Genomic DNA, 21,666 nt, shown 5'->3' with positions numbered 1-21,666 from the left:
TCCCCCGCCCGCTGCCGTCGCTAGGCAACACCCACCCTTAGCAACCAGACCCTCCCTCCCCTCCTAAGTGCTCCCGCCCACCCCAGATGCCCCTCCCCTCAAAAACTGCCCCCCTCCCCCAAGCGCCCCCCTTCCTCAGCCTGCCCCCCCACACCCCCAAGTGCCTCCTCCCCCCTCTCATGCCCCCCTCCCCCCAACCGCCCCCCTCCCTCAGCCTGCCCCCCCACACCCCCAAGTGCCTCCTCCCCCCTCTCATGCCCCCCTCCCCCCAACCGCCCCCCTCCCTCAGCCTGCCCCCCCACACCCCCAAGTGCCTCCTCCCCCCTCTCATGCCCCCCTCCCCCCAACCGCCCCCCTCCCTCAGCCTGCCCCCCCACACCCCCAAGTGCCCCCTCCCACCTCTCATGCCCCCCTCCCCCCAACCGCCCCCCTCCCTCAGCCTGCCCCCCCACACCCCCAAGTGCCTCCTCCCCCCTCTCATGCCCCCCTCCCCCCAACCGCCCCCCTCCCTCAGCCCCCCCCACACCACCAAGTGCCCCCTCCCACCTCTCATGCCCCCCTCCCCCCAACCGCCCCCCTCCCTCAGCCTGCCCCCCCACACCCCCTCAAGTGCCCCCTCCCACCCCAGATGCCCCTCCCCTCAAAAACTGACCCCAGTTGCCCCCTCCCCTCAGGGTGGCAGCCCCCCCTGGTGCCCCCTCCCCTCCAGGACTGATCCCCTCCACTCCCCCCCCCACCCCAGCAACAGCAGCAGAGAGCAGCGCTCCAGGTACGTTTTCATTGGCTCCTGCGAGGGATCCGGTGGTCCCAGCAGGGCGGGGCTCCCCTCCCATCTCGGGCGGGCCGTGGGGCTGGGGGTCCGGCAAAAAGGGAGCAGGGGTGGGGGGGGCTAGGAGTCAGAGCTCAGCCCTGCCGAGCTGCCGCTCGAAGCCCCCCCTCTTTGTGCCTCAGTTTGCCCCTTCCGCCGACTGGGCGCAACGATCCCAGGATCAATTAATAAATAAACGCTGGACTCAATTAATAAACGCCCCTCCCTCCCTGCCACTGCCTTGCTGCCGGTGTGGCTGGGTGGCGGGCGCCGGGTCCCTGCCCCCCCCCACGCCGACAGGGCTGGGGGGGGCCGCTCGGCCGTGACATCCTGCCCCCGAGCGGGGACAGAGCAGGTGATGGCAGGGCGTCTCCTTGTTTCCCCGCAGGCGCCGCGAGGTGTCACAGCCGCGCCGGGCGCCACACGCGTGCTGCTCGCGCACACGGACGGGCACGAGGGCCAACGCCAGCCGCTCCCGCACCTGGGGCCGTCGGGGAGGCCCTGCGGAGCGGCCTCCCGGGGCCACGGCGCTGCAGGGCTCCCACGTGCTGTCTAGGGGGCCCCCTGGGCTCGCCGCTGCGCCCGGCTGCTCAAATCAGGAAATAAAAGCGAGCGAGCGAGCAAGCGTTATCAGCCCCTCCGATCACACACACGCGCACTCCTGGGTGCAGGGCGCCGCAGGCTGCACGCACGGGCGGGCGCCCAGACATGGATGCCCAGGACCGAGCCGCACTGGATATTTCCACCAGGAACCCCCAGGACGACTTCGAGCTGCTGCAGAGAGTTGGCGGCGGGACGTACGGGGAAGTGTACAAGGTAGGCCCGAGGATGCGTCCCGCTCCCTTGCCTGCATGCGGTGCCGAGCGTCGCATGGGTGGGGGACGAGTCTCCACTACCCTGCCGAGACCCCAGGGTTTTGGGGTGCTGGGGGAACACGTCACCCTTCGTGCCCACGTGGGGCGAGGGCAAGCGGTGCAGGGAGCTCCGGGAGCCACGGCGGCGAAAGCAGATGCAGGAGGGGAAAGGGCCGAGCGGGGCCAAGACCTGCACCTGCCCGGGACAGTGCTGGGGATGAAGGCGTCAGCAGGGCTGGCACCCCCTGCACCCCTGCCTGGGGCAGCCAGGCGTGTGGAGGTGCTTGCTGCCGGCTGTGGGTCGTGCTCGGGGCCCAGGGTGCTGCGGGCGTTGGACTCAGCCCCCTTGCACAGCCCTCGTGGTCCCTCGCCTGGGTTTGGAGGGGCAGAAGAGAAGGGCCCAGCTCGGGCCTTGCTGAAGGAAGTGCATTGGCACTGATTCCCTCCGTACCCCCGTGGGCGTAAATCAGCAGAAGCCCCCTGGAAACAGCGTGGGCGCGAGTAGGGCCCGATCCCTCGGCTGGGGTGGACTCTCGGAGTCAAGGGGACGGTGTCCCCAGGGCCCCGGCGGGTGGGAACGGATGTCCCTGTCACCTCCCCCCCCCCCGTGCACAGTCATCTTCACCGGAGGGAGTGGGTGTGAAATGCCACGAGCTCCCCACGCACCACAGCTCACACCCACTCGGCTCCCAGCCTGCCCCGCTGGAAACCGTGTCAAGGCAGCTGGGGGGCAGGGGTCAGGCTTCCCTGGGCCCAGCGCGGCTGGAGTCAGGCCGCTTGGCCCACAGCGTCGGGGACCCGCAGTGCCCCTCAAACATGGCGGCTTGGAGGGAGCAACATGGCAGCGGGCTGTGCGGGGCTCCTTTGCCCACTGCTGAGATGCGCCCAGCTCTGGGGTGGAGCAGGGAAGCTGTTCATTCAGCTGGTCTAGAAAGACAGCCACCTCTGGGCTGGGGCAGGGCAGCTGGGGCAGGGCAGCTGGTTGCACAGGGACCCCGAAATGCAGCTGGGTGCCTCTGCGGGGGAGATGCACAAGATCTGGGAAGGGAGGCAGCTTCAGAGGAGGGTTGAGAACAGTTTGGGGCGGCAGTGGGACAGGCGGGCACAGGCTGGGCACCGAGGTTTGCAGGCTGACGGGGCAGGGCCGTGGGAGGAGGGAGCCTGGTGCCTGCTGAGAAACCCCGGGGGCCTGCCGGTAGCACCACAGCCCCGGGTGCAGGTGCTCCCGCCTGCCTCCCAGCAGCTCCAGCACAGGGTCCGGTGCCCCAGCTGCCAGCAGAAATGCCCCAGGGGCTGGAGCCGGGGCTGAGCACCGGGACCACGGGTCTTTGCAAGACCGTCAGTGTCACAGGTGACATTGGCCTGTCCCTTGATGCCGGTGCCCCTCACTCCTGACCCCACACCGGTTCTAGCCCCAGCCCCACCACGACCCCCAGGCAGGGCATCCTCCCTCCAGTCCCATCCCACCCTGCCCTATCTCTGCTCCCCGCTTCCCTGCGGCCTGCAGGGCCCAGAGCCTCTCTGCAGCGCCTGCGCCCACACCACAAGCTGCCACAGGCCCAGGGGAACTCCCGGCGCCGTTGACACAGCCATGAGCACTCTAGACCGGGACTCCGCGCCTCCAGGCAGCTCAGGACCCAGCACGGCCCTCAGCCCTGCCCCAGGAGCCTCTGCTGCTCTGGGCTTGGGGCCGCAGGATGCTGGGGACTGGGACGAGGGGGGTCCTGGGGGCGTCTGGGGCAGGCAGCAAAGCTCCTGGATCACAGCAGGTGTCCTTCCTCGCCCCCCCCCGCCCCCTCATGCAGGTTCTTGCACTGACATACACACAGATCTTAGATCGCAGCAGGCTGCACACATATACACACACACCAATGCAGGTTCTTGCACTAACACACACACACATCATGAATCACAGCAGGCTACACACACACCTGTGCAGGCTCGTGCACTGACACAGGCGTACACACACACAGATCCTAGTCACAGCTGGCCGCACACATACACATACATACCAGTGCTAGTTCTTACACTAATACACACACACACAGATCCTAGCCACAGCAGGCCACACACACACACACACACACACACACACACACACAACCTCAAAGCAGGTTCTTGCCCTAATATGCCCTAATATGCACATCACGAATCACAGCAGTCTGTACATACACACACACATCAGTGCTGGCTCTTGTGCTGACACACACACACACACACACACAGATCCTAGATCACAGCAGGCCACACACATACACACACACACACACACACACACACACCAATGCGGGTTCTTGCACTAACACATACACACACACATCCTGAATCACAGCAACACACATCAATGCAGACTCTTGCACTGGCACGTGCACACACAGTTAGTAGATCATAACAGGCCACACATACATATATATACACAACGATGCAGGTTTTTGCACTAACACACACACACATCCTGAATCACAGTAGGCAACACACACATCAATGCAGACTCTTGCACTGACACGCACAGATCTTAGATCACCACAGGCCACACACATACATACACACACACCAATTCAGGCACTTGCACTAACACACACACACACACATATCCCAAATCACAGCAGCAACACACACGCACATCAATGCAGACTCTTGCACTGGCACGCAGAGATCCTAGATCACCACAGGCCACACTCATACATACATACACACACACACACCAATGCAGGCTCTTGCACTGACACACACACACACAGATCCTGGATCACAGCAGGCTATACCCCACCTCCATCATAGCCAGCTTCACACCCCAGAGGTGGCTGCACCTCCGCGCTGGGTGAGCATCCAGGTTGCTGTCTGGGGCCAGGAGACAGGAGCTCGGCCTCCCTTGCCAGTGTTGAGCAGGGGAGAGGCACGTGGCCTGTACACATCTCTCTGCTGAGAGCAGGGCTAACCAGCCCTCCCCCCCCCAATTCCTCGCCTGCCCCATGGTCTGAGAGCCTCGCTGGCTGGCAACAAATTCAGGCCTCGAGGCAGAAGGCACCCAGGACACACACCCCCTCCCCCCCAGGACCCCCCGGGGCCCTGGGACCTTCCCAGCCTCCACACACGTTGGGTCAGAAATAAAAAGCAGAAGCAGCGAGCACTTTCGGTCTCGGTGGCTGTACAGAAACCCTCAACCGGCCGTGCTCCTCGGGGTGGGTGCAGGGCAGGGTGTGGCACAGAGCGCAGGATCGGGGCCTCCGGGGGAGGGCGGGAGGCACTCTGCTGCTCTCATTTCACTTCCTGCAACATTTGCCTGGCAAAAAATGTCCCCAGAGCCCCCTCCTCACGCTACCAGTGTGTGTGTGTGTGTGTAGGGGGGGTGTTCACACATGTGCAGCCCCCTCTGCAGCTATGAGCCATATGCCAAGGGGGTGGTCTCTGACACAGGCCACAGCTCCCCCACCCTGATGCCCTTCATTTTTGTTCACATAGGCGAGGAGCAAAGACACAGGCGAGCTGGCGGCCATAAAAATCGTGAAGATGGAGCCAGGTGCGGCACAGGACATAGCTGGGGGGCAGAGAACCCCCCCCCAATCAGGCAGAATGTGACCCCCAGAGACCCGTCCCCCACCATTTATTACAGTGTCAGGCCAGACTGGGCCTCCCTCCGGCCCCTTAGCACCACCTCCCTGCCACCCTCTGCCCGGGGAGCCTTGGCAGCCTCCCCCACTGCCTGCTGCCCAGTGGTGTCCTAGCATCACCTCCCAACAAAAGCAGTGGCACTGGGAACCCCCTCCCCCGCCCCCCCACCAGATGGCACTGACACCCCTGCAGAGCCTGGCCTTGCCCCCCAGGTCAGAGCAGAGCCTGCTAGTCGCAGCTCCCCATGGCCCCCATCTCCCACCCGCTCCCACCCAGGGTCAGATCCGTGGGCACCTTGTCTCTGGCCTGGTCCAGTCCCCAGGGAGGGCACAGAGGGGAGTGGGGCCTGAGACAGCCCCCGAGACCTCTTGCTGGGGGGCAGGGACTGGGACTGGGGCGCGCACGGCGCTGCACGTGGAGGGAGCTCCCTGCTCCCCCCTGCCCCGGCAGGGACCTTCCTGGCGGCAGCTGGCAGCAAGGTGGGGGCTGGCAGGCAAGTTACCGTAACAGCAGCAACATCCTCCCCGTTTCCTCCCCGCGCGCCTTGCCTCGCCTCGCCGCGCACCCCCGCCCCGCAACAGGATGCGGCTGGGACAGCCCAGGAGGGGAGGGGGATCGGGGCACCAGCCCCTTGGGTGGCCTGGGGGACCAGGGCTGCAGAGTTGGGGGGGGCTGGCAGCCAGCAGGGCACTGCCAGCAGGTGAGGAGACCCCCCCCCCCCCTTGCTGAGCCCCCTGCCCTGCTTTGCCTCCCCCCAGCATGGCACCCCCTGCTGCCTCCCCAATACCCTCCCAGCACAGTACCCCTGCTGCCCTCTTCACTGAGCCCTCTGCCCTGCTCTGCCCCCCCATCACAGCACCCCCCAATGGACCAACCCGCATGTCCTCCAGCACTGTGCACCCTGCTGAACTCCCCCCCCCCACACTGCCCCCAGCAAAATGGCCCCTGCTGGACCCCCCCCCCCACTGCCCCCTGCCCTACTCTGCACCCCTCAGCATAGTGCCCTTGGCTGCACCCCCTCCCCCACTGCCCCACAGAGCACAGCTGAGCACCCCCTGCTTGATTCCCCCCCCCCCCGCTGCACCCCTCCCTGCCCCACAGAGCCCAGCACCCCCTTCTGGACTCCCCGGACCCTCCCCCCCCAGCATGATGCCCACCATTGGAGCCCCCTGCTGCCCCCCCCCATCATGGCATCCCCTGCTAGCCCTGCCCCACAGATCACAGCACCCCCTGCTGGACCACCCCCCCTCCCACAGCACAGCACCCCCTGCTGCCCCCAGCCAGGGCAGCCCCCCCCAAATACAGCAGCTCCTGTCCCTCCAGACGATGACTGCGCCACCATCCAGCAGGAGATCCTCATGGTGAAGACCTGCAAGCACCCCAACATTGTGGCCTATTACGGGAGCTACATACGGTGAGAGGGCCTGCTCCTGCCCCCCCGCCCCGCCCTGCCCCGGCTCCCCCCAGCCCCTGCCCCTGCCCGCACCGACTCAGCCCTCTGCTCTCCGCAGGTTTAACAAGCTGTGGATCTGCATGGAGTTCTGCGGGGGAGGCTCTTTGCAGGACATCTACCACGGTAATGCGGCCACCGGGCACTCACACTGTCAGGGGGGCCATGAAGATGCTCCCAGCCCTCTGCTCCAACTCATCAGCACCCACTGCCCTCCCAGAGCCTGTCCTCACCCCTCCTCAGTAGGGGCTGGTGGGTGGGAGCCAGGGGGAAGTTTTCTCAGGGCCCACGGGGCCCCGATCCTGGTTGGGGTGCATCCAAACCCCCATGGTAAAGGGCACAGAGGGCCTGACCAGCTGCAGGCGCCCCCATCACGCCCACCCCCAGCGCGTCCTTTGCCGTTGCAGTCACCGGCCCCCTGTCCGAGCAGCAGATCGCCTATGTGTGCAGAGAAATGCTGGAGGTGAGTTCTGGGGCAGCCCCCCCCCCGAGCTGCAACTCCCTCTCCCACCATGTATCTATCATTAGCCCTTCCCTTAATGCGGCGTGGAGCTGACCACCGGGGCAGGCAGCCCCACTGACGCCCGCCTCTCTCTGCTTTCAGGGCTTGTCCTACCTTCACACCCAGGGGAAGATCCACAGGGACATCAAGGTAACGAGCTCTGCCCGGGGCGGGGGCTGGGGGACAGAGGGACCGATGGGTGCGGCGGCCAGGTGAATGGACGGATGAGTGTCATAGCTGGGTGAAAGGATGGATGAGTGGTTTAGCCAGCTGCCTGGATGCTGTGAGGATGCAGGATGGATGCCATAGCTGGCCACACTGGGCTGGGTAAGGGGCCGGATGCTGCATCCACCTGGCGGGACAGACAGACGGACGCAGGACATGGGATGACCTCCTGCACAGACATGCCGGGGGGAGAAGCCAGCTGCAAGGGACCCCCAGTTCTTTCACCCCCCGCCGCCTTGTGGCTTCTGGACCCTGGGGCCATGACTCCATTAAGGGGTGAACCTGCACGGGGTGCAGGGGGCCTAGCAGGTGCAAATCAGCCGCTCACCAGGGTTGCTCCAGTTCCCTCCTGGGTTTTGCTGCAACTTATCCTCCCCCTGTCTTCCTCCTGCAGGGAGCCAACATCCTCATCAATGACAACGGGGACGTGAAGCTCGGTGAGTGACAGCCCTGGTGTCCTCCGCACCCTGCGCCAGGCCCTGCTTTTCAGTTCATATTGGGAACGTCCCATTGTGTGGTGCCAGCCCCTCTGCACCTCCCAAACCCGCCCGGCTGCAGGAGAGGGGCAGGGCTGAGGTCTGCGAGACAGGGCTGGGGCCATGAGGGAGGGACGGCTCCCCTGGGGCCGACTGACAGGCCAGGATGCACCAGCACAGCCAGGACAGCCTAGGTCAGGGGAAGTGGCTGAGATACCACATGGCCTGAGGAAACGTGCGGGGAGGGCTGGGCAGGTAACCACAGGTACAGCCCATCCTGGGAGGTGGTCTGGGGCCCAGGCCAAGTAGGCTGGGGCTGGGGGGATGCTCAGAGTTTGCAGAGCCCAGGCTGAGCCTTTCTCTGCTTCCTGCCCCGCAGCGGATTTTGGGATCTCCGCGCAGATCAGCGCCACCTTTGCCCGACGGATGTCCTTCATCGGCACACCCTACTGGTATGCACAGGCCTGGGGGGGTCCCGGCTCGGTAGAGAGGGGGCTGTATGTGCATGCATGGCTTGACAGGTGCCAAGTGCCCTCCATTCCAGGCTGCGGGGGCATTAACCCCCCACCCCGGCACAGCCCTCACTGCAGCCATGCGCTCTCTCCCCTGTGCCTAGGATGGCCCCCGAGGTGGCCGCGGTGGAGCTGAAGGGTGGCTACAACGAGCTGTGTGACGTCTGGTCCGTGGGGATCACAGCGGTGGAGCTGGCCGAGCTGCAGCCCCCCATGTTTGACGTCCACCCCCTGAGGTCAGTGCCAGGGGGCAATGTGGGCTCAGGAGGGAGGGACCCAGGAGTCCGGTGGCACCTGGGCCAGAAGCTAAGGACAGCAGTTTCCCCCTCCCACCACCCCTTCCCTGCTGCACCACGGAGGCTGCCTGTGGTTTCCTCTCCTTGTTGCTCTGTGCCGAGGGGGGAGGGTGTCTAGGAAGCGCCGATATGATCGGAGATCCCCCAGCTCAGCACCCACGGGCTGCCCCACAGCGCTGCCTGCCCACGCTTGGGTCTTCCCCCGCCCCCCCCCCCGGGCCCAGGGGAGGGAAGTTTCACCCCGCGCCACCTGCCGTCTGAGCCGCGCCACCTGTCCCTGCAGGGTACTCTTCCTCATGTCCAAGAGTGGCTACCAGCCACCAAAGCTCAAGGACAAGGCCAAGTGGTGAGTGCCAGGGTGGGGCTGACCGGGTGCCCCGGACCTACCCAAGCCTTTGAGCCCAAGGGGGTGACAGCCATGGGCTGGTACAGGGGTCTGTGGCTACTGGGAGAGTCGTGGTGGCGGACTGGAGGTGGGGAGGAGGCCAGGACTCTTGGGTTCTCCCCACAACGCAGGGAAGAGGGAGAGGCAGGGTCTCCTCATCCACCTCCCCACATCTGGTCGTTTCCCTTCTCTGCGACTCAATTCCCCTCTCTGTGGATCTTCCCTCCCCCCCACCAGGTCTGCGGCCTTCCACAACTTTGTGAAGGTGACGCTGACCAAGAACCCCAAGAAGCGACCGAGCGCCACCAAAATGTTGTTGGTGAGTCCAGCCACCCCTGTGGGGCCCCAGGCCTGCCAGACCCCCATTGCCAGGGGTCCCGGGGGCATGTTGGTGCAGGAGGGGCATCAGCAGCCACCCCCAGTCCCCTCACCCACCTCCCACCCCTTCCCAGCACCAGTTCGTGGCCCAGCCCGGCCTGAGCTGCAACCTGACGCTGGAGCTGCTGGAGAAGCTGCACAACCCGGACAAGCACCCCCGCTGCTGCGAGACGGAGGAGGAGGAGGCCGAGGTGGGGGCGCCAGCACTGGCATGGTGGGGCAGGCCCCCAGAGCACACCCACCAAGGGCTGGATCCTCTCTAGAGAACCAACCCCCAGCCTTTCCATGCCCAGGGCCGGGCAAATGCCAAAGCCAGCTTGGCGTCCCCGGGTGGGTGCAGTTAACCCCTGCATTGCTTCCCCAGCTGCCGCCCCCTGTGCCTCGGCGGATCCACTCCACGCACCGGCACGGCCAGGTCGAGCGCAGCAACTCCGACATCAACCGTACGTCCTGCCCCTGCCCCCCACCCAGCCCTGGCAGAACCCCAGCTCCCTTCCCCCTTGCCTCCCACCAGCCTCCATGGCCACCCTGTGCCCCTTTCCCTGACCCCCCCAGACTCTCACATCCCTCCAGGAACCCCATGCCTCCCCACCCAGGACCCTCCAAGTCCCTTCCTGCCCCGCCAGATGCCACCAGGTTGGAGGCTGGGAGCTCACCCGGGGACCCGTTCCCATTGCCCCACATCGCTCAATGGCCTCTCCTTACAGTGCAGCACATCGAGATCCGGCCCTGCTGGAGGAAGGAGCTGGAGCCCCCGGGTCACACGGTATGTGGAGGTCTGCACTCCTAGCCTGGTCTAACCCCTGGGGGGCAGCATGGGGATCAAGGAGGGGCTCCTCCAGCTGTGTCAGAAGGGAAGGGCCTGGGCATGGGGCACAGAGGAGGGGGCAGGGCAGGACCAAAGCCCCCCACCCCACACGTCCCAGATCCCCACTGTGCATCCCCTGTGCACAGTTACCCACTCACGGACACCCCCACCCCCCTGTCTCTCACACCCAGGAAACCTTCACAGATGTCAGCTATGGCACCAGCAGAAGCAGCGCCAGCTCCATGGGCAGCCACAGGTGAGGCAGGGGCCACGAGACCACCCCCCAGCACCGGGGGGGGCTGGGATGTCACGCACTGGCATGACTTCCTTTTTGCCCTGTGCAGGGGGGACACGTCGGACTCGGACAACGACTATGACGACGTCGACATGTAGGTGCCCGCAAAGCCATGGGGGCTGTGCCCCCACTTCATACTCCCCACCCAGACAGACCCCAGCTGGGGGCCCCTGCATTCTTCCAGGGGAGCTTGTCTTTAAGGTGGGGGGTAGCCCCCACCACACCCCCACGGCTGCTGGCCCCACACCCCCCGCCAGCCAGGCCCTGGGCCCCTGCCATGTACACGGCCAGACTCTCAGTCCCCCGGCGGGCAGGGGGTCACAGCAGTATGGAGCCCAACTCACCCCTGCTGTCTCTCTCTCTCGCATCTGTCATCCAGCCCCAGCAGCGCGTACTCCTGCAGGTAACGGCCCCTGCAACCCCCTCCCCTCCCCTCCCCTCCTTTGCCCCAGGTGGCTCCCCTGCCCCGCACCTGGGGCCCGGCTGCACCTAGAGCTATCTGGCCCCAGGTAGGATCGAGCCCCACACTGACCACTGTACTTTGCTTCCAGTGACACGCTGCCAGCTGACGTCCCTCCCCCGCTGCCCCCCAAGGTGAGTCCTGCAGCCCCTCCCCCCACCCCACTCCCAATGTGTCTGGGACCCCGCATCAGACCCCTGACCCCATCCAGGACCATCCTCCACCCCCTCCCACCAGATCCGTAGGCCTGGACCTACTTCCCCAGTGCCCCCCACCCCACCCCACCGTCTGACCCCCTACCTGGCTCTGTCCCCAGCCCAAGCTCCGCACCCCATCGGATGAGACACTAGGGGAAGATGAGCGCCCATGGCCCCGGGGGCCACCCGTGCAACACTCTGGCCCCTCCAGCAGCCTGGTGCGCTGTTCCAGTGGCCCCGTGGCCAGCAGGCCCCCCCACGCTGCTAAGCACCCTAGCAGGCATGGCACCCACCTCGCTGCCAGCTCAGGTGAGTGCCAGGGGGCAGCTGCTCCTGCCTCAGCGTGGGGCAAAGGATGTCAGCTCAGGGGAGGCTGCAGGTCAGGAGTGAAGGGCACTGACAGGGCTGTGGAGGGGCAGGGGGCTGCGGGTCAGGAGTGAGGGGCACCAGCAGGGCTGGGGCAGCAGGGGGTGCGACAACCCCCTCTGCCCTTGCTGCCCCCCAGATCCTGCCTTGTGGTCCGGCACCCGGAGCGAGGAGCCCCCCATCCTACCGCCCAAGACCGAGAAGAAGCGGAGACCGGTGAGAAGTGACACCTCACAGCCCCCAGTGGCCATTGTGGGGGGGGGGGGGGGGTCCACCCTCAGGGCGGGTGCCCTTCTACCACCACAGGCCCCCCTGATCCCCGTTCTGCCCTGCAGGTGCAGACTGACAACGGGAGCTCCAGGACCCCACCCAGAACGCAGGTGAGCAAGATGCAGCCCCCGCCCCAGGCAGACGGGGGCAGGGCAGGGAGATGGCCTGGGACCCCCGGCCTGCCCCACATCAACCTCCTCCGCCCCTTGCCTGCAGGATGGCTCCTTCTTCCGGAAAGTTTTCAATGGCTGCCCCCTGCACATCACGGCCACCACCACGTGGACGCACCCGGGCACCCAAGGTAGGGCATAGCAGGTGGAGGGGGCTGCGGGTCAGGAGTGAGGGGCACCGGCAGGGTTGGGGGGGGCAGGGAGCTGCAGGTTGGAAGTGAGGGGCACCAGCAGGGCCATCTCTATCCTCTCCAGACCCGCACCTAATCCTGGGTGCCGAGGAGGGCATCTTCACCCTCAACCAGAGCGAGCCCGAGGCCACACTGGAGCTGGTGAGAGCAGAAGGGAACGGGTGCAGGACCCCCACCCGCCTGGGGCAGGGGGGGAACATGGGGATGGGGAGGACAGGGGGCAGTGGCCGGGGGCAGGGGGTAGGGACAGAGAATAGGGCCTGATAGAGGAGGGGGCTGTGGGGCAGAGTAGCCCCCCGCTCGATTTCCCCCTGCACCCAGGCTGATGCCCACCTTCCCGCAGCTTTACCACAACCGGACATCCTGGGTGTACACCATTGGCAATGTGCTCATGTCTGTCTCGGGTGAGCATGGGGCAGGGGCTGTGGGATGGGAGTGAGGGGCGCAGGGGGTTGTGGGTCAGGAGTGAGGGGCACTGGGGTGGCAAAGCGCGGCTGCTGGGAGTGAGGAGCACTGGCCGGGCTAGGGTGGGGGCAGGCCTCCCTCTCCAGGCCCCACCAACACCCCCCCTTCCCAGGCAAGACCCCCCAGCTGTACTCCCACAGCCTGCCGGGGCTGTATGAGCAGAGCAAGCGGGACCAGCGCCCTGGTGTGCACCTCGGCCCCCACCGCCTGCTGCCCAGGTACCCACCCCCAAGGCCCCCTTGCTGGGAGGTGGCTCCAGGAATCACCCCCGGCCCTGCAAAAGTAGGACAGATGCGGCAGGGCTGGGGGGGATTAGGGGTGGGGGTCCTCCAGTCCCACTCAGCCACTGCGCTCTGCCCACAGGAGGAACCCCCCTTCCAGCAAGATCCCTGACACCAAGGGCTGCCGCACCTGCTGCGTGGGTGAGTCGCTCCAACCCCCCCCCGCCACTGCCGTTCTGGGGGCCTCCTGTGACCCCTGCCCCCCCAGCTGTGGACCGTGGGTAGAGGGGGGGGAAAACAGGGGGCACCACAGCTGCCCCCACAGCCTCTAACACCCCCCCCACGCCCCCAGCCAGGAACATGCAGAGCGGCTGTCACTACCTGTGTGGGGCGCTGGACACGGGCGTGGTGCTGCTGCAGTGGTACGAGCCCATGGCCAAGTTCATGCTCGTCAAGGTACTGGTCCCACTGCCCCCCTTCCCAGGTGCGGGGGATGGGAGACCCCACTCATCCCTCCACCCCCATTGGTGGGGCTGCACCCCAGCGTGCTCCACCCAGGGACGCCAACCCAGCAAGCCTGGCAGAGCCTCCTCCTCCCTGTTGCTGGCCACATCCATCTGCTCTGCCGTCTTCACACACCTCTGTCCCCCGCCACCCCATGCCAAGGCCCATCTCTGTGTGCGGGGCAGGGGTCAAGGGTCAGACCCCCCTGATCCTGCCCCCCCTCCGCCCCTGCAGCACTTTGACTTCCCGCTGCCCAGTCCGCTGCCTGTCTTCGAGATGCTGGTGGCGCCGGGCGAGGAATACCCCAGCGTCTGCATTGGGCTCGGCCGCGGCCCCTCGCCCGCCCGCCCCGTGCGCTTCCACACCATCAACCTCAACTCCCTCACCTCCTGGTTCGCCCACGCCGATGCTGGTGAGGGGCGCCCCGCAGCTGTGTCCCTGTCTGCCCATTTCTGTGCCTGTGTCCCTCTGCACGTCTGTGCATGTGTTCATATCTGTGCCTGTGTCCTTTTCTGTGCCCCGTGTCTGTGCCTGCATCCATACCCATACCCAGGTCCATGCCTGTGCCCATCTTTGTCCGTGTCTGTGCTTGGGTCCGTGTCTGTGCCTGTCTCCGTGCCCTTTTCCATGGCCATGTCTGTGCCTGGGTCCCTGTCCATGCCCATGCACACCTGGCATTGGGCAGGGGGAGGCACAGACACACCTGAGCATACCGTAAGCTCACATGTGACAACACAGGGGTGGGGGCAGTGGCTCCTGCCCATGCCCACCCCACACATGTCTCCCCAGAGCCCCCCTGCCCCGGCCCCATCCAGGTGACGCAGCTGGACAGCGAGACTGTGCTGGTCCTCATTGACCGTAAGTGCCCGGCAGGGGGCTGTCTGTGCAGGGCCTGTGTACCCAGAGGGTGCGAGGTGGGGTCACACTCAAGAGACGGGGAGCAGGGGGTAGCTCAGCAGGGCGGGTGGGGGGGGTCATGGGTCGTAGCACTGGGCAGGGTGGTGGGAGCAGGGGGCTCTGACCCAACCCCCCCCCGCCCATGTCCCCACAGGAAGCATCAAAGTGGTGACACTGCAGGGAGCCCTGGTTCGCCGTCTCGAGGCCCCCGAGATCCTCTTCGACGTGGCTGTGGAGTCCGTGGGTGGGTGTTGGGGTGGAGAAGGGTCCCCTCCACGGCTCCCCACCAGCTGTGCCACTCCCCAGCATCAGCTGCATCTTGGGGCCAGGCTGGGCCCCACATGACCAGCCTGGCTCGGTTTGGGGTGCAGAGGGGCCTGCCCCGGGCAGGGAGGTGGGGCTGGGGGGCCACGGCACTGACCCCCCTCCCCCAAATCACTCTGGTTCCTGCAGTGCTGGTGAAGAACTGCCTGCAGGCCTTCTGGCGCCACGGGGTGCAGGTGCGCCACTTCGGCTCCACGCAGGTACGGCCCCCAACCCCTGCTATGCTGACCCTTGACCCCACAGCCCCCCCACCCTGACCCCATGGACCCCCCCACGACAACCACAGCAACAACCCCACTCCCCAACTGGGGGAAACCCATCACCAACCCCCGCCAGCCTCCAACTAGGCAGGGCTGCCCCCCAGCACCTGTGTCTCCCCCCCCAGTTAATCGAGGAGCTGCGAGACCAGCGCTGGACCTTCCGCTTGCTGGGCTCACACAGGTACGTCCCCACCTCGCTGGAGGGGTGCACGGACTGGGGGGCTTGTGGGGGGTCATTAGCCACAGCCTGGCCTGACAGTGCCCCCCTCCCGTTCCCCTGCAGCACAGTCGTCCTGGAAACACGCCCCGCTGACAACGCCAGCGCCCACAGCAGCCTCTGGGTCCAGGCATGACCCCCGGGAGCGGAGGGGGAGCTAGAAAGTTGCCCCCAGCAAGGATCCACCCCACCCCCAACATGGACTGGCCCCCCGGGGGAAGGGGAGCAGCGCCGCAGACGCCAGAGACTCTGGGCAGGGGCCGGCGCGGCCCCGGAGCAGGAGGCGCGGGGGAGGGGAGGGGACAGGAGGGGTAAGGGGGGGGGTATTTAAGTGCCAGCTGGGCCTGGGTTGTGTCAAGCAAGCACAGGGCAGCTGGGGGGGGGCGCAGACCCCTCCCCAGCTCCCTCGTCCCATCAAAGCCGTGCTGAGACCCTGCCTCCGTGCATTCTTCCCCCCACCCCCAAAGGAAAACCCCCACCCCCAGGGAGGCAACAGGGGCCACCCCCCCCACCAGGTAGCGAACGCAGGCGTCCAGGAGCCCAAGGAGGCTCAGAGGAGGTGCAGCAAAGACAATGGTTTATTGCCCCAGAGGGCCCCGGGGGGGGGGGCAAGGACCCCCCCACCCCCACCCCAGCGTCAATTGCCACAGCCACCCCACCCCAGCAAAACTACCCCATAAAGGCACTTGAAATTGGGGGTCCATGGACCGGCCCCCAGGGACATGTTGGGGGGGAGAGCTCCCCCGGGGGGGGATCCACAGTGGGGGGGGCCTAGCTCAGCTGGTCTTCGTACTGCTTGCGGAAGCAGTCGCCGGCGGGGAAGAAGTCCCAGCAGCGCTCTTGGTACATCTTCCACACGTAGGACTCCTGGGGGGCACGGGGGAGGGAGGTCAGGGGGGGCCAGGACAGCCCCCGCCTCCCCCCACGGCTCAGCCCAAGACCGGGCCCCGACCCCCCGCGCCTGCCCCAGCCCCAGCCCCCGCCCCTCACCTGTCCCGTGTGCTCCGTCTCGTCCTTGTTGATGAGGTACATGAGGAAGAACCTGCGGGCACGGAAGGAGGGGTCAGGCCCGGGGCCAGCAGGGTCCCATGACCCCACGGGGAGCCCGGCGGCAGCCGGGAGGGGGGGGGGTCTGTGTGTGTCCCCCCCACTCACATGTAGTTGGCCAGGTTATGCTCCTCCAGCGTGTGCGTCTCAAAGCCGTGCGGCGTCGTGTCGAAGTAGTCGCTGCCAATGCCGCAGATGAAGCATTTGGTCTGGGGGGGGGGGAAGGGGGGTGAGAACCCAGACGTCCGGGCCCCCGTCGCTGTCACCCCAGGACCCCACTGCTCTCCCAGGGCCCCGCGACGGCCTCGCTCACCTCCATGTCCTCCTTCACCTGCTCCTGCTGGTCTCGCAGCTCCCCGAAGGCATCAATGATCAGACCTGGGGCAGAGGAGTGGGGGGGCCCTCGAGGTCACCCCAGGGGTCCCCGCTCCCCCCTAGAGGCCCCGGCCTCCCCCAGAGATGCCAGCCCCCCCCTCCCGCGAGGCCCCCTCACCCTGGATGATGGCCAGCAGGATGACAATGACGAAGAAGAAGAAGGTGATGTCGAAGATGACGCGGTAGAGCTCGTACTCGTCGCCTGCCGGGTCCTCAATCTCGTCCCCGATGCCCCCGCCGGCCCGGACCCCCACGTACATGTGGAACAGGTAGCACTGGGGGCAGGAGAGAGGGGGCAGTTGGACGCGGGGACATCGAGGCCCAGCACCCCCCCAGGGGCAAGACCCACCCCCCACCGACCGTCATCATGTCGTCGCACTTCATGTCGGGCTCGTCTTCGTCCTCGCTCTTGTTGTAGAACTTGCGGAAGAAGTTGAAGGCCACGACCGTGTAGAGGTAGACCACCACGGCCAGCAGCCCCACTGTCATGGCCAGCTGGGGGTACAGTGCGGGGGGGAACGGGGTCAGACACTCCCCTGCACCCTCTGCCGGTCTCTCATCCAGGGGATGACCCTGCCCACCCCGGCTCGTCCCCAAAACAACCCCCGGGGTCTGGTGAAAGGGGAGAGGGGTCTGGATGGAGCCCGGAGCCACGTTTCCCGTGGCCCCCCCAGGTGCCCCGTGGCCGCCCCCCCACCGCACCTGCTTGCCGTTGTGGGTGACGGAGGACAGGATGGTGCGCAGCGTCTTGACGCCCATGGCCACGTCCAGCAGGTGGGCGGCGAAGAAGAAGTTGTTGTAGTGGCCCAGCAGCGACATGACCATGTACCAGGCCAGGTACAGGAAGGACTGGGGGGACGAGGGGCACCAGCTGGGATCGGGGCGCCCGCCAGCACCTGCCCCCAGTTCCCCTGCCTGTCACAGCTGGAGCCACATGTGGGCTCCCCCCACAAACCCCCGCTCACGTTGTCGGTGAAGATGACCCCAAACTTCCAGATCTGGTACTTGATGTCGATGGAAGTGACCCTGGGGGGAGCCGTAGGGGCGGGTGAGAGCAGCCCGTGGCCCCACCCCTGGACCCCCCCAGAAGCCCCCAGCCCCCCCATTCAGTCCCCCTCATGCTCAGCCCCCACCCTCCCCCCCCAGCCCCCGCTCACCACGTCAGCATGGACTTGTCAGGCTGGGGCTTCTTCTCGCTCTGGATGCTGATGTCCAGGCTGGCCAGGTCCATGCCCAGCAGCTCGGCCATGCGCTCGCGCCCGTAGATGTCCCCGTACTTCTCCAGCACCTGCCGGGGGGGCGGGGGTCACAATAGAGCAGCCTCGCACCGGGCCTGATGGGCCCGTGCAAGGGACTGCCCCCCGCCCATCAGGATCAGGCAGGGATCGGGACCCCCCCAGGTGCGGGACGGGAATGGGCCACAGACCCACCTTCCTCTTGATGAACTTGTCCCAGTAGTTGCTCGGGAAAGACCTGGCAGGAGACAGAGGCAGTGCTGGGGCCGGGGGGGCCGCGACGCCTGGGGGAAGCCCCCCACGGGGGTAACTGGTTGCCCCCACCCCCTCCACCCCCCTGCCATGGTGGAGCCAGCCCCCAGCACCCACCCACCCCGGATCCAGGGGGCCTCCCTGCTCCCAGCTCTCCCTGCCTAGCCCCCCAGGTCTGCCCCCACCCGACCCCGAATCCAGGGGTGTGCAGGCCCCCCCGGTGCATACGGGGCGTTGAGCACCAGCCGGTCCCACTGGCCCTTGATGTCATCGTCCTCGGGCTGCTCGGTGATGTACAGCCCGTCGAACTCCAGCTTGCGCGCCAGCTCCTTCTCCCGCTTGAAGATCACCAGAGGCACCTGTGGGGGGGGCGGGGTCACCATTGGGGGCGGGGGCAGCAGCAGAAAAAGGAGGCCGAGGGGGCGTGGCCTGTGGGGAGGAGGCGTGGCCCTGGGATGGGGTGGCCATGGCCCTGTGGCAGGGGTAGGGGGGCCACAATGGGGATGGGGCCTCATGGCAGGAAGGGGTGTGACCCTTGGACGGGGTTGGGACCCCATGGCCAAAGGCGGTGGAGCCTTGTGGCAGGAAGGGGAGTGGCCTCATGATGGGGCTAGGGCCTCATGGGGGAAATAGCGGGGTCAAAAGAAAGAGGTGGGGCCTGGCCCCGTGATGAGGGTGGGGCCTGATGGCAGGGGGCAGGGCCCCATGGCAAGAGGGGGTGTGGCCTGATGCAGCTAGGGCCTCCTGGCGGGCGTGAAGAACAGGGTCAAGAGGGAGATGGGGCCTGATAGCAGGGGGCATGGCCTGGCCCCATGCTGGGGGCGGGGCCTCACACCAGGGGCGGGGCTGACCTTGAGGCAGTTGTAGCCGATGATGCAAAGGAAGGCGACGAGCGTGTGCACCAGGGCCAGCAGCTGCAGCGTGGGCTGCATGTAGCCCGTGCTCTCCTCCAGGAAGTAGTAGACCACGCTGTCCTCGTCCTCATCCTCGTCGCCCGCGCCCAGCGCCCCCCAGCCGGACCCGCTGCCCGGCTCCTCCTCCAGCCCCAAGCCCTCCAGCTCCTCCTCGCCCGGTGGAGAGTCCGACACCTGCGGGGGGGAGCTGTGAAGGGGGGGGAGGCACCTCCCAAAACCCACTCCTCCCGGCCCTAACCTGCCCCCCTCCCAGAGGTGTCTGGGCCCCCGCTCCCCTCCCGGAGCCGGGAGAGACGCCAGGCGTCTGGGCCCACCTTGTAGAAGAGCAGGATGAAGTTGATGGCGAAGGCGAGGAAGAGCGCCAGGAACCGCAGGTTGTAGAAGTTCCGTGACAGGTAGTTCTGGGGGGGTCACACGGGGGTCAGAGCCCCTGGCCCCACCCCCACCCATCTGGCCACTCCCTCTCCCTGCCCAGCCCTCTCCCACCTGACCCCACCCTCCCTACCCAACCCCAGTCTCTCTGCCCCAGCTCTGCCCTTTCCTGTCTGGTCCTGCCCCACCCAGGCCCTTCCCACCCAGGCCCTTCCCACCTGGCCCCGTCCCCTCCCCCAGCCCCGCCCTTACCAGGAACTTGATGCGCTGCACCTCCAGCTCGTTCCAGAACTCAAAGCCGCTCTCGGTCACCTCGTCCTGGCGCTCGCGCGAGGCTGTCTTCCGCCGCCGCCGCCGCCGCTGCCGCTCCGGGGCCTCCGCCTCCGCCTCAGCTTCTGCCTGCGGCTCGGGCTCTGGCGGCTCCACCTTCACCTCCGCCTCAGCCTTCGGCCCCTTCTCCCCATTCTCCGCGCTGCGGGGCCGAGCCGTCAGGGCCATGCAGATAATGGACTCCCCGTGCCCACCCAGGGACGCCAACTGTGAGCAGGGTCCGGCTGAGGAGCTGGAGGGAGGTCGCTCTTCCAGGACCCTCACCGACTCACCCCCCGCCCCAGCCCTGCCCCACTCACTCAGCCTTCTCGGCCTCGGCGGCCACCTCTTCCACATTCTCCGGCTCGGGTTCAACCTCCTCACCCTCCATATCCACCTCCACCTGTTGCAGGGTCAGGACAGCCGGTTGAGGGGGGAGAAAGGAACAGAGGGCCCCCCACACACACACACTCAGCTCAGAGGTGGAAGCAGCAACCAGCCCAGCCCAGCCCAGCCCAGCCCAGCCCAGAGCGATGGGCTCTCACCCACGAGATCCCCCCCTCCCCTCTCCAGAGCAGTGGAGAGATCCCAGGCATCCGGTGTCCTGGCCTCTGCCTCCAACTGGCAGACCCCGACATCCCCCCCACCCGACCTGACCTACCTCCAGCTTCCTCTTGAGGATGGGGGTGCCCTCAGGTGTGGGTGGCTCAACTGGCGTGCTGTCCCCGATGTCGCCCAGCCCACCAGGCGCGTCGATGGCAGCCAGGCGGTAGTGCCCCGTGTCCTTCTTCAACTCCACCCCGAAGGCCTCACGGGTCTCATCAGCCTCCTCCTCCTTTCCGGGTTCAGCAAAGTCGGCCGCGTCCTCGCCCTCAGCTGCCACCTGCCCCTCATCAGGCGGCCCCAGGTCCCCGTGCACCTCGTCCTGCGTGGGGTCAGGCATGCTGGCCAGCAGCTCCGTCACCGTCAGCTTCTTGGCCCCTTCCACCAGGCCACCGCCGAAGAGCGTGGCCCACAGCAGCAGCAGCAGGCCCTTGAGGATCCCGGCAACAAAAAACAGCAGCCCCAGGACAGTGGCATAGAGCATCCCGGCCACAGCTGTCACCATCTCCTTGAGCGTCATGCGCTTCACCTTGCGCAGCTGCCGCCGCGCGTTGCGGTAGGTGAAGAGGTGGCAGACGCCGAGGACGCTGGCCAGAAACTCCCCAAAGGCCGAGGCTGGCTCAGCAGGGGCAGCTGCCGCCTCCCCCTCCCCCGCCGCCGCCGCCTCCCCGACTTCAACCTCATCCTCGTCCACATCCTCCTTCTCGCCTTCCTCCTCGGAGATCTGCGCGGCGATCTGCATCTCGAAAATGGTGTCCTCGCAGAAGTTGACGAAGAGCTCCATCTTCTCCGACTCACCGCCCTCGTTCACCACGTCGAAGATGAACTGCCGCTTGGACTCCTTGACCTGCGGCATCTCCCACTGCGCCTTGTTGGTCTCGCTGATCTCGAAGTAGATGCGCTCGATGCGTTTGCTGGCGCCCATGATCTCGATGCGGCCCAGGTAAGGCCGGAAGTAGTCCAGGATGCTCTCAGCCTGCTCCAGGAAGGTCTTGAGGCGCCCATCGTGGGGCACGTGCTCCGACAGGTTGGTGAGCAGCACGGCGATGTTGAAGCCAATGTCCTTGGCCGGCTCCTGGAAGCGGTTGGCAAACTCCTCGTAATCGATCATCTCGTTCTCATCGGCCTCCGAGCAGGCCAGCAGGAACTGGATCTCCGAGGGCTCGAACTGCTTCTGGCTGTCCATGGCCTTCTGGAAGTCCTTCTTGGAGATGAGCCCCCGCGGGTCTGTGATGCAGTCCTGGAAAGCGTCTGAGGCCACGATGTCTTTCAGCTTCAAGAACATGTCGAAGAACTTGAGGATCATTGTCACGTTGCTGGAGGACTCCACCAGCATGTCCACCATCTGCCGGGCGATAGTGCCATTCACCACGTTTCCTGCAGGGAGGGGAGGCAGGAGAGGGTCAGACAGACGGA

At 66.4% G+C, this 21,666-nt stretch overlaps 2 protein-coding genes across 7 annotated transcripts in view; one reads left to right on the top strand and one right to left on the bottom strand.

Annotated features, from left to right (window-relative positions):
* The first annotated feature begins 111 nt into the window (after nucleotides 1–111).
* MAP4K1 (mitogen-activated protein kinase kinase kinase kinase 1) lies at nucleotides 112–15,433 on the top strand. Its single transcript, XM_059718232.1, has 34 exons — nucleotides 112–769; nucleotides 1,197–1,624; nucleotides 5,125–5,182; nucleotides 6,598–6,688; nucleotides 6,786–6,850; nucleotides 7,132–7,187; nucleotides 7,329–7,376; nucleotides 7,846–7,888; nucleotides 8,307–8,379; nucleotides 8,544–8,675; nucleotides 9,019–9,081; nucleotides 9,358–9,439; nucleotides 9,573–9,689; nucleotides 9,863–9,941; nucleotides 10,206–10,264; nucleotides 10,498–10,562; nucleotides 10,651–10,695; nucleotides 10,981–11,004; nucleotides 11,153–11,195; nucleotides 11,378–11,567; nucleotides 11,764–11,840; nucleotides 11,960–12,004; nucleotides 12,111–12,195; nucleotides 12,320–12,396; nucleotides 12,599–12,659; nucleotides 12,833–12,938; nucleotides 13,084–13,142; nucleotides 13,294–13,397; nucleotides 13,680–13,857; nucleotides 14,235–14,303; nucleotides 14,497–14,586; nucleotides 14,796–14,866; nucleotides 15,052–15,107; nucleotides 15,210–15,433. The coding sequence occupies exons 2-34, from the start codon at nucleotides 1,517–1,519 to the stop codon at nucleotides 15,277–15,279; spliced, it is 2,589 nt and encodes an 862-aa protein (XP_059574215.1). The 5' UTR covers nucleotides 112–769; nucleotides 1,197–1,516; the 3' UTR covers nucleotides 15,280–15,433.
* Nucleotides 15,434–15,702: 269 nt separating this feature from the next.
* The window catches only part of RYR1 (ryanodine receptor 1), a 57,552-nt gene continuing 51,588 nt past the window's right edge, over nucleotides 15,703–21,666 (bottom strand). For 4 of the 6 annotated variants that reach the window (XM_059719361.1, XM_059719363.1, XM_059719362.1 and 1 more), the window contains 16 exons: nucleotides 20,309–21,627; nucleotides 19,968–20,050; nucleotides 19,591–19,810; nucleotides 19,281–19,367; nucleotides 18,904–19,140; nucleotides 18,281–18,411; nucleotides 17,996–18,038; nucleotides 17,723–17,853; nucleotides 17,531–17,591; nucleotides 17,268–17,414; nucleotides 16,926–17,060; nucleotides 16,684–16,840; nucleotides 16,504–16,568; nucleotides 16,299–16,399; nucleotides 16,134–16,185; nucleotides 15,703–16,010 (listed from right to left, as the gene is read on the bottom strand). In XM_059719361.1, coding sequence (XP_059575344.1) covers nucleotides 15,915–16,010; nucleotides 16,134–16,185; nucleotides 16,299–16,399; nucleotides 16,504–16,568; nucleotides 16,684–16,840; nucleotides 16,926–17,060; nucleotides 17,268–17,414; nucleotides 17,531–17,591; nucleotides 17,723–17,853; nucleotides 17,996–18,038; nucleotides 18,281–18,411; nucleotides 18,904–19,140; nucleotides 19,281–19,367; nucleotides 19,591–19,810; nucleotides 19,968–20,050; nucleotides 20,309–21,627 — 3,065 coding nt within the window. In that variant the 3' untranslated portion in view covers nucleotides 15,703–15,914. The remainder of the gene's footprint in view (nucleotides 16,011–16,133; nucleotides 16,186–16,298; nucleotides 16,400–16,503; nucleotides 16,569–16,683; nucleotides 16,841–16,925; nucleotides 17,061–17,267; nucleotides 17,415–17,530; nucleotides 17,592–17,722; nucleotides 17,854–17,995; nucleotides 18,039–18,280; nucleotides 18,412–18,903; nucleotides 19,141–19,280; nucleotides 19,368–19,590; nucleotides 19,811–19,967; nucleotides 20,051–20,308; nucleotides 21,628–21,666) is intronic. The other 2 variants (XM_059719364.1, XM_059719366.1) reach the window with 1 other exon arrangement.

This window comes from Alligator mississippiensis, chromosome 15 (genome assembly GCF_030867095.1).
Source record: "Alligator mississippiensis isolate rAllMis1 chromosome 15, rAllMis1, whole genome shotgun sequence".
NCBI classification, from domain to species: Eukaryota; Metazoa; Chordata; order Crocodylia; family Alligatoridae; genus Alligator; species Alligator mississippiensis.
The sequence above is the reverse complement of the archived record's forward strand: the minus strand, read 5'-3'. Positions and strand labels throughout refer to the sequence as shown.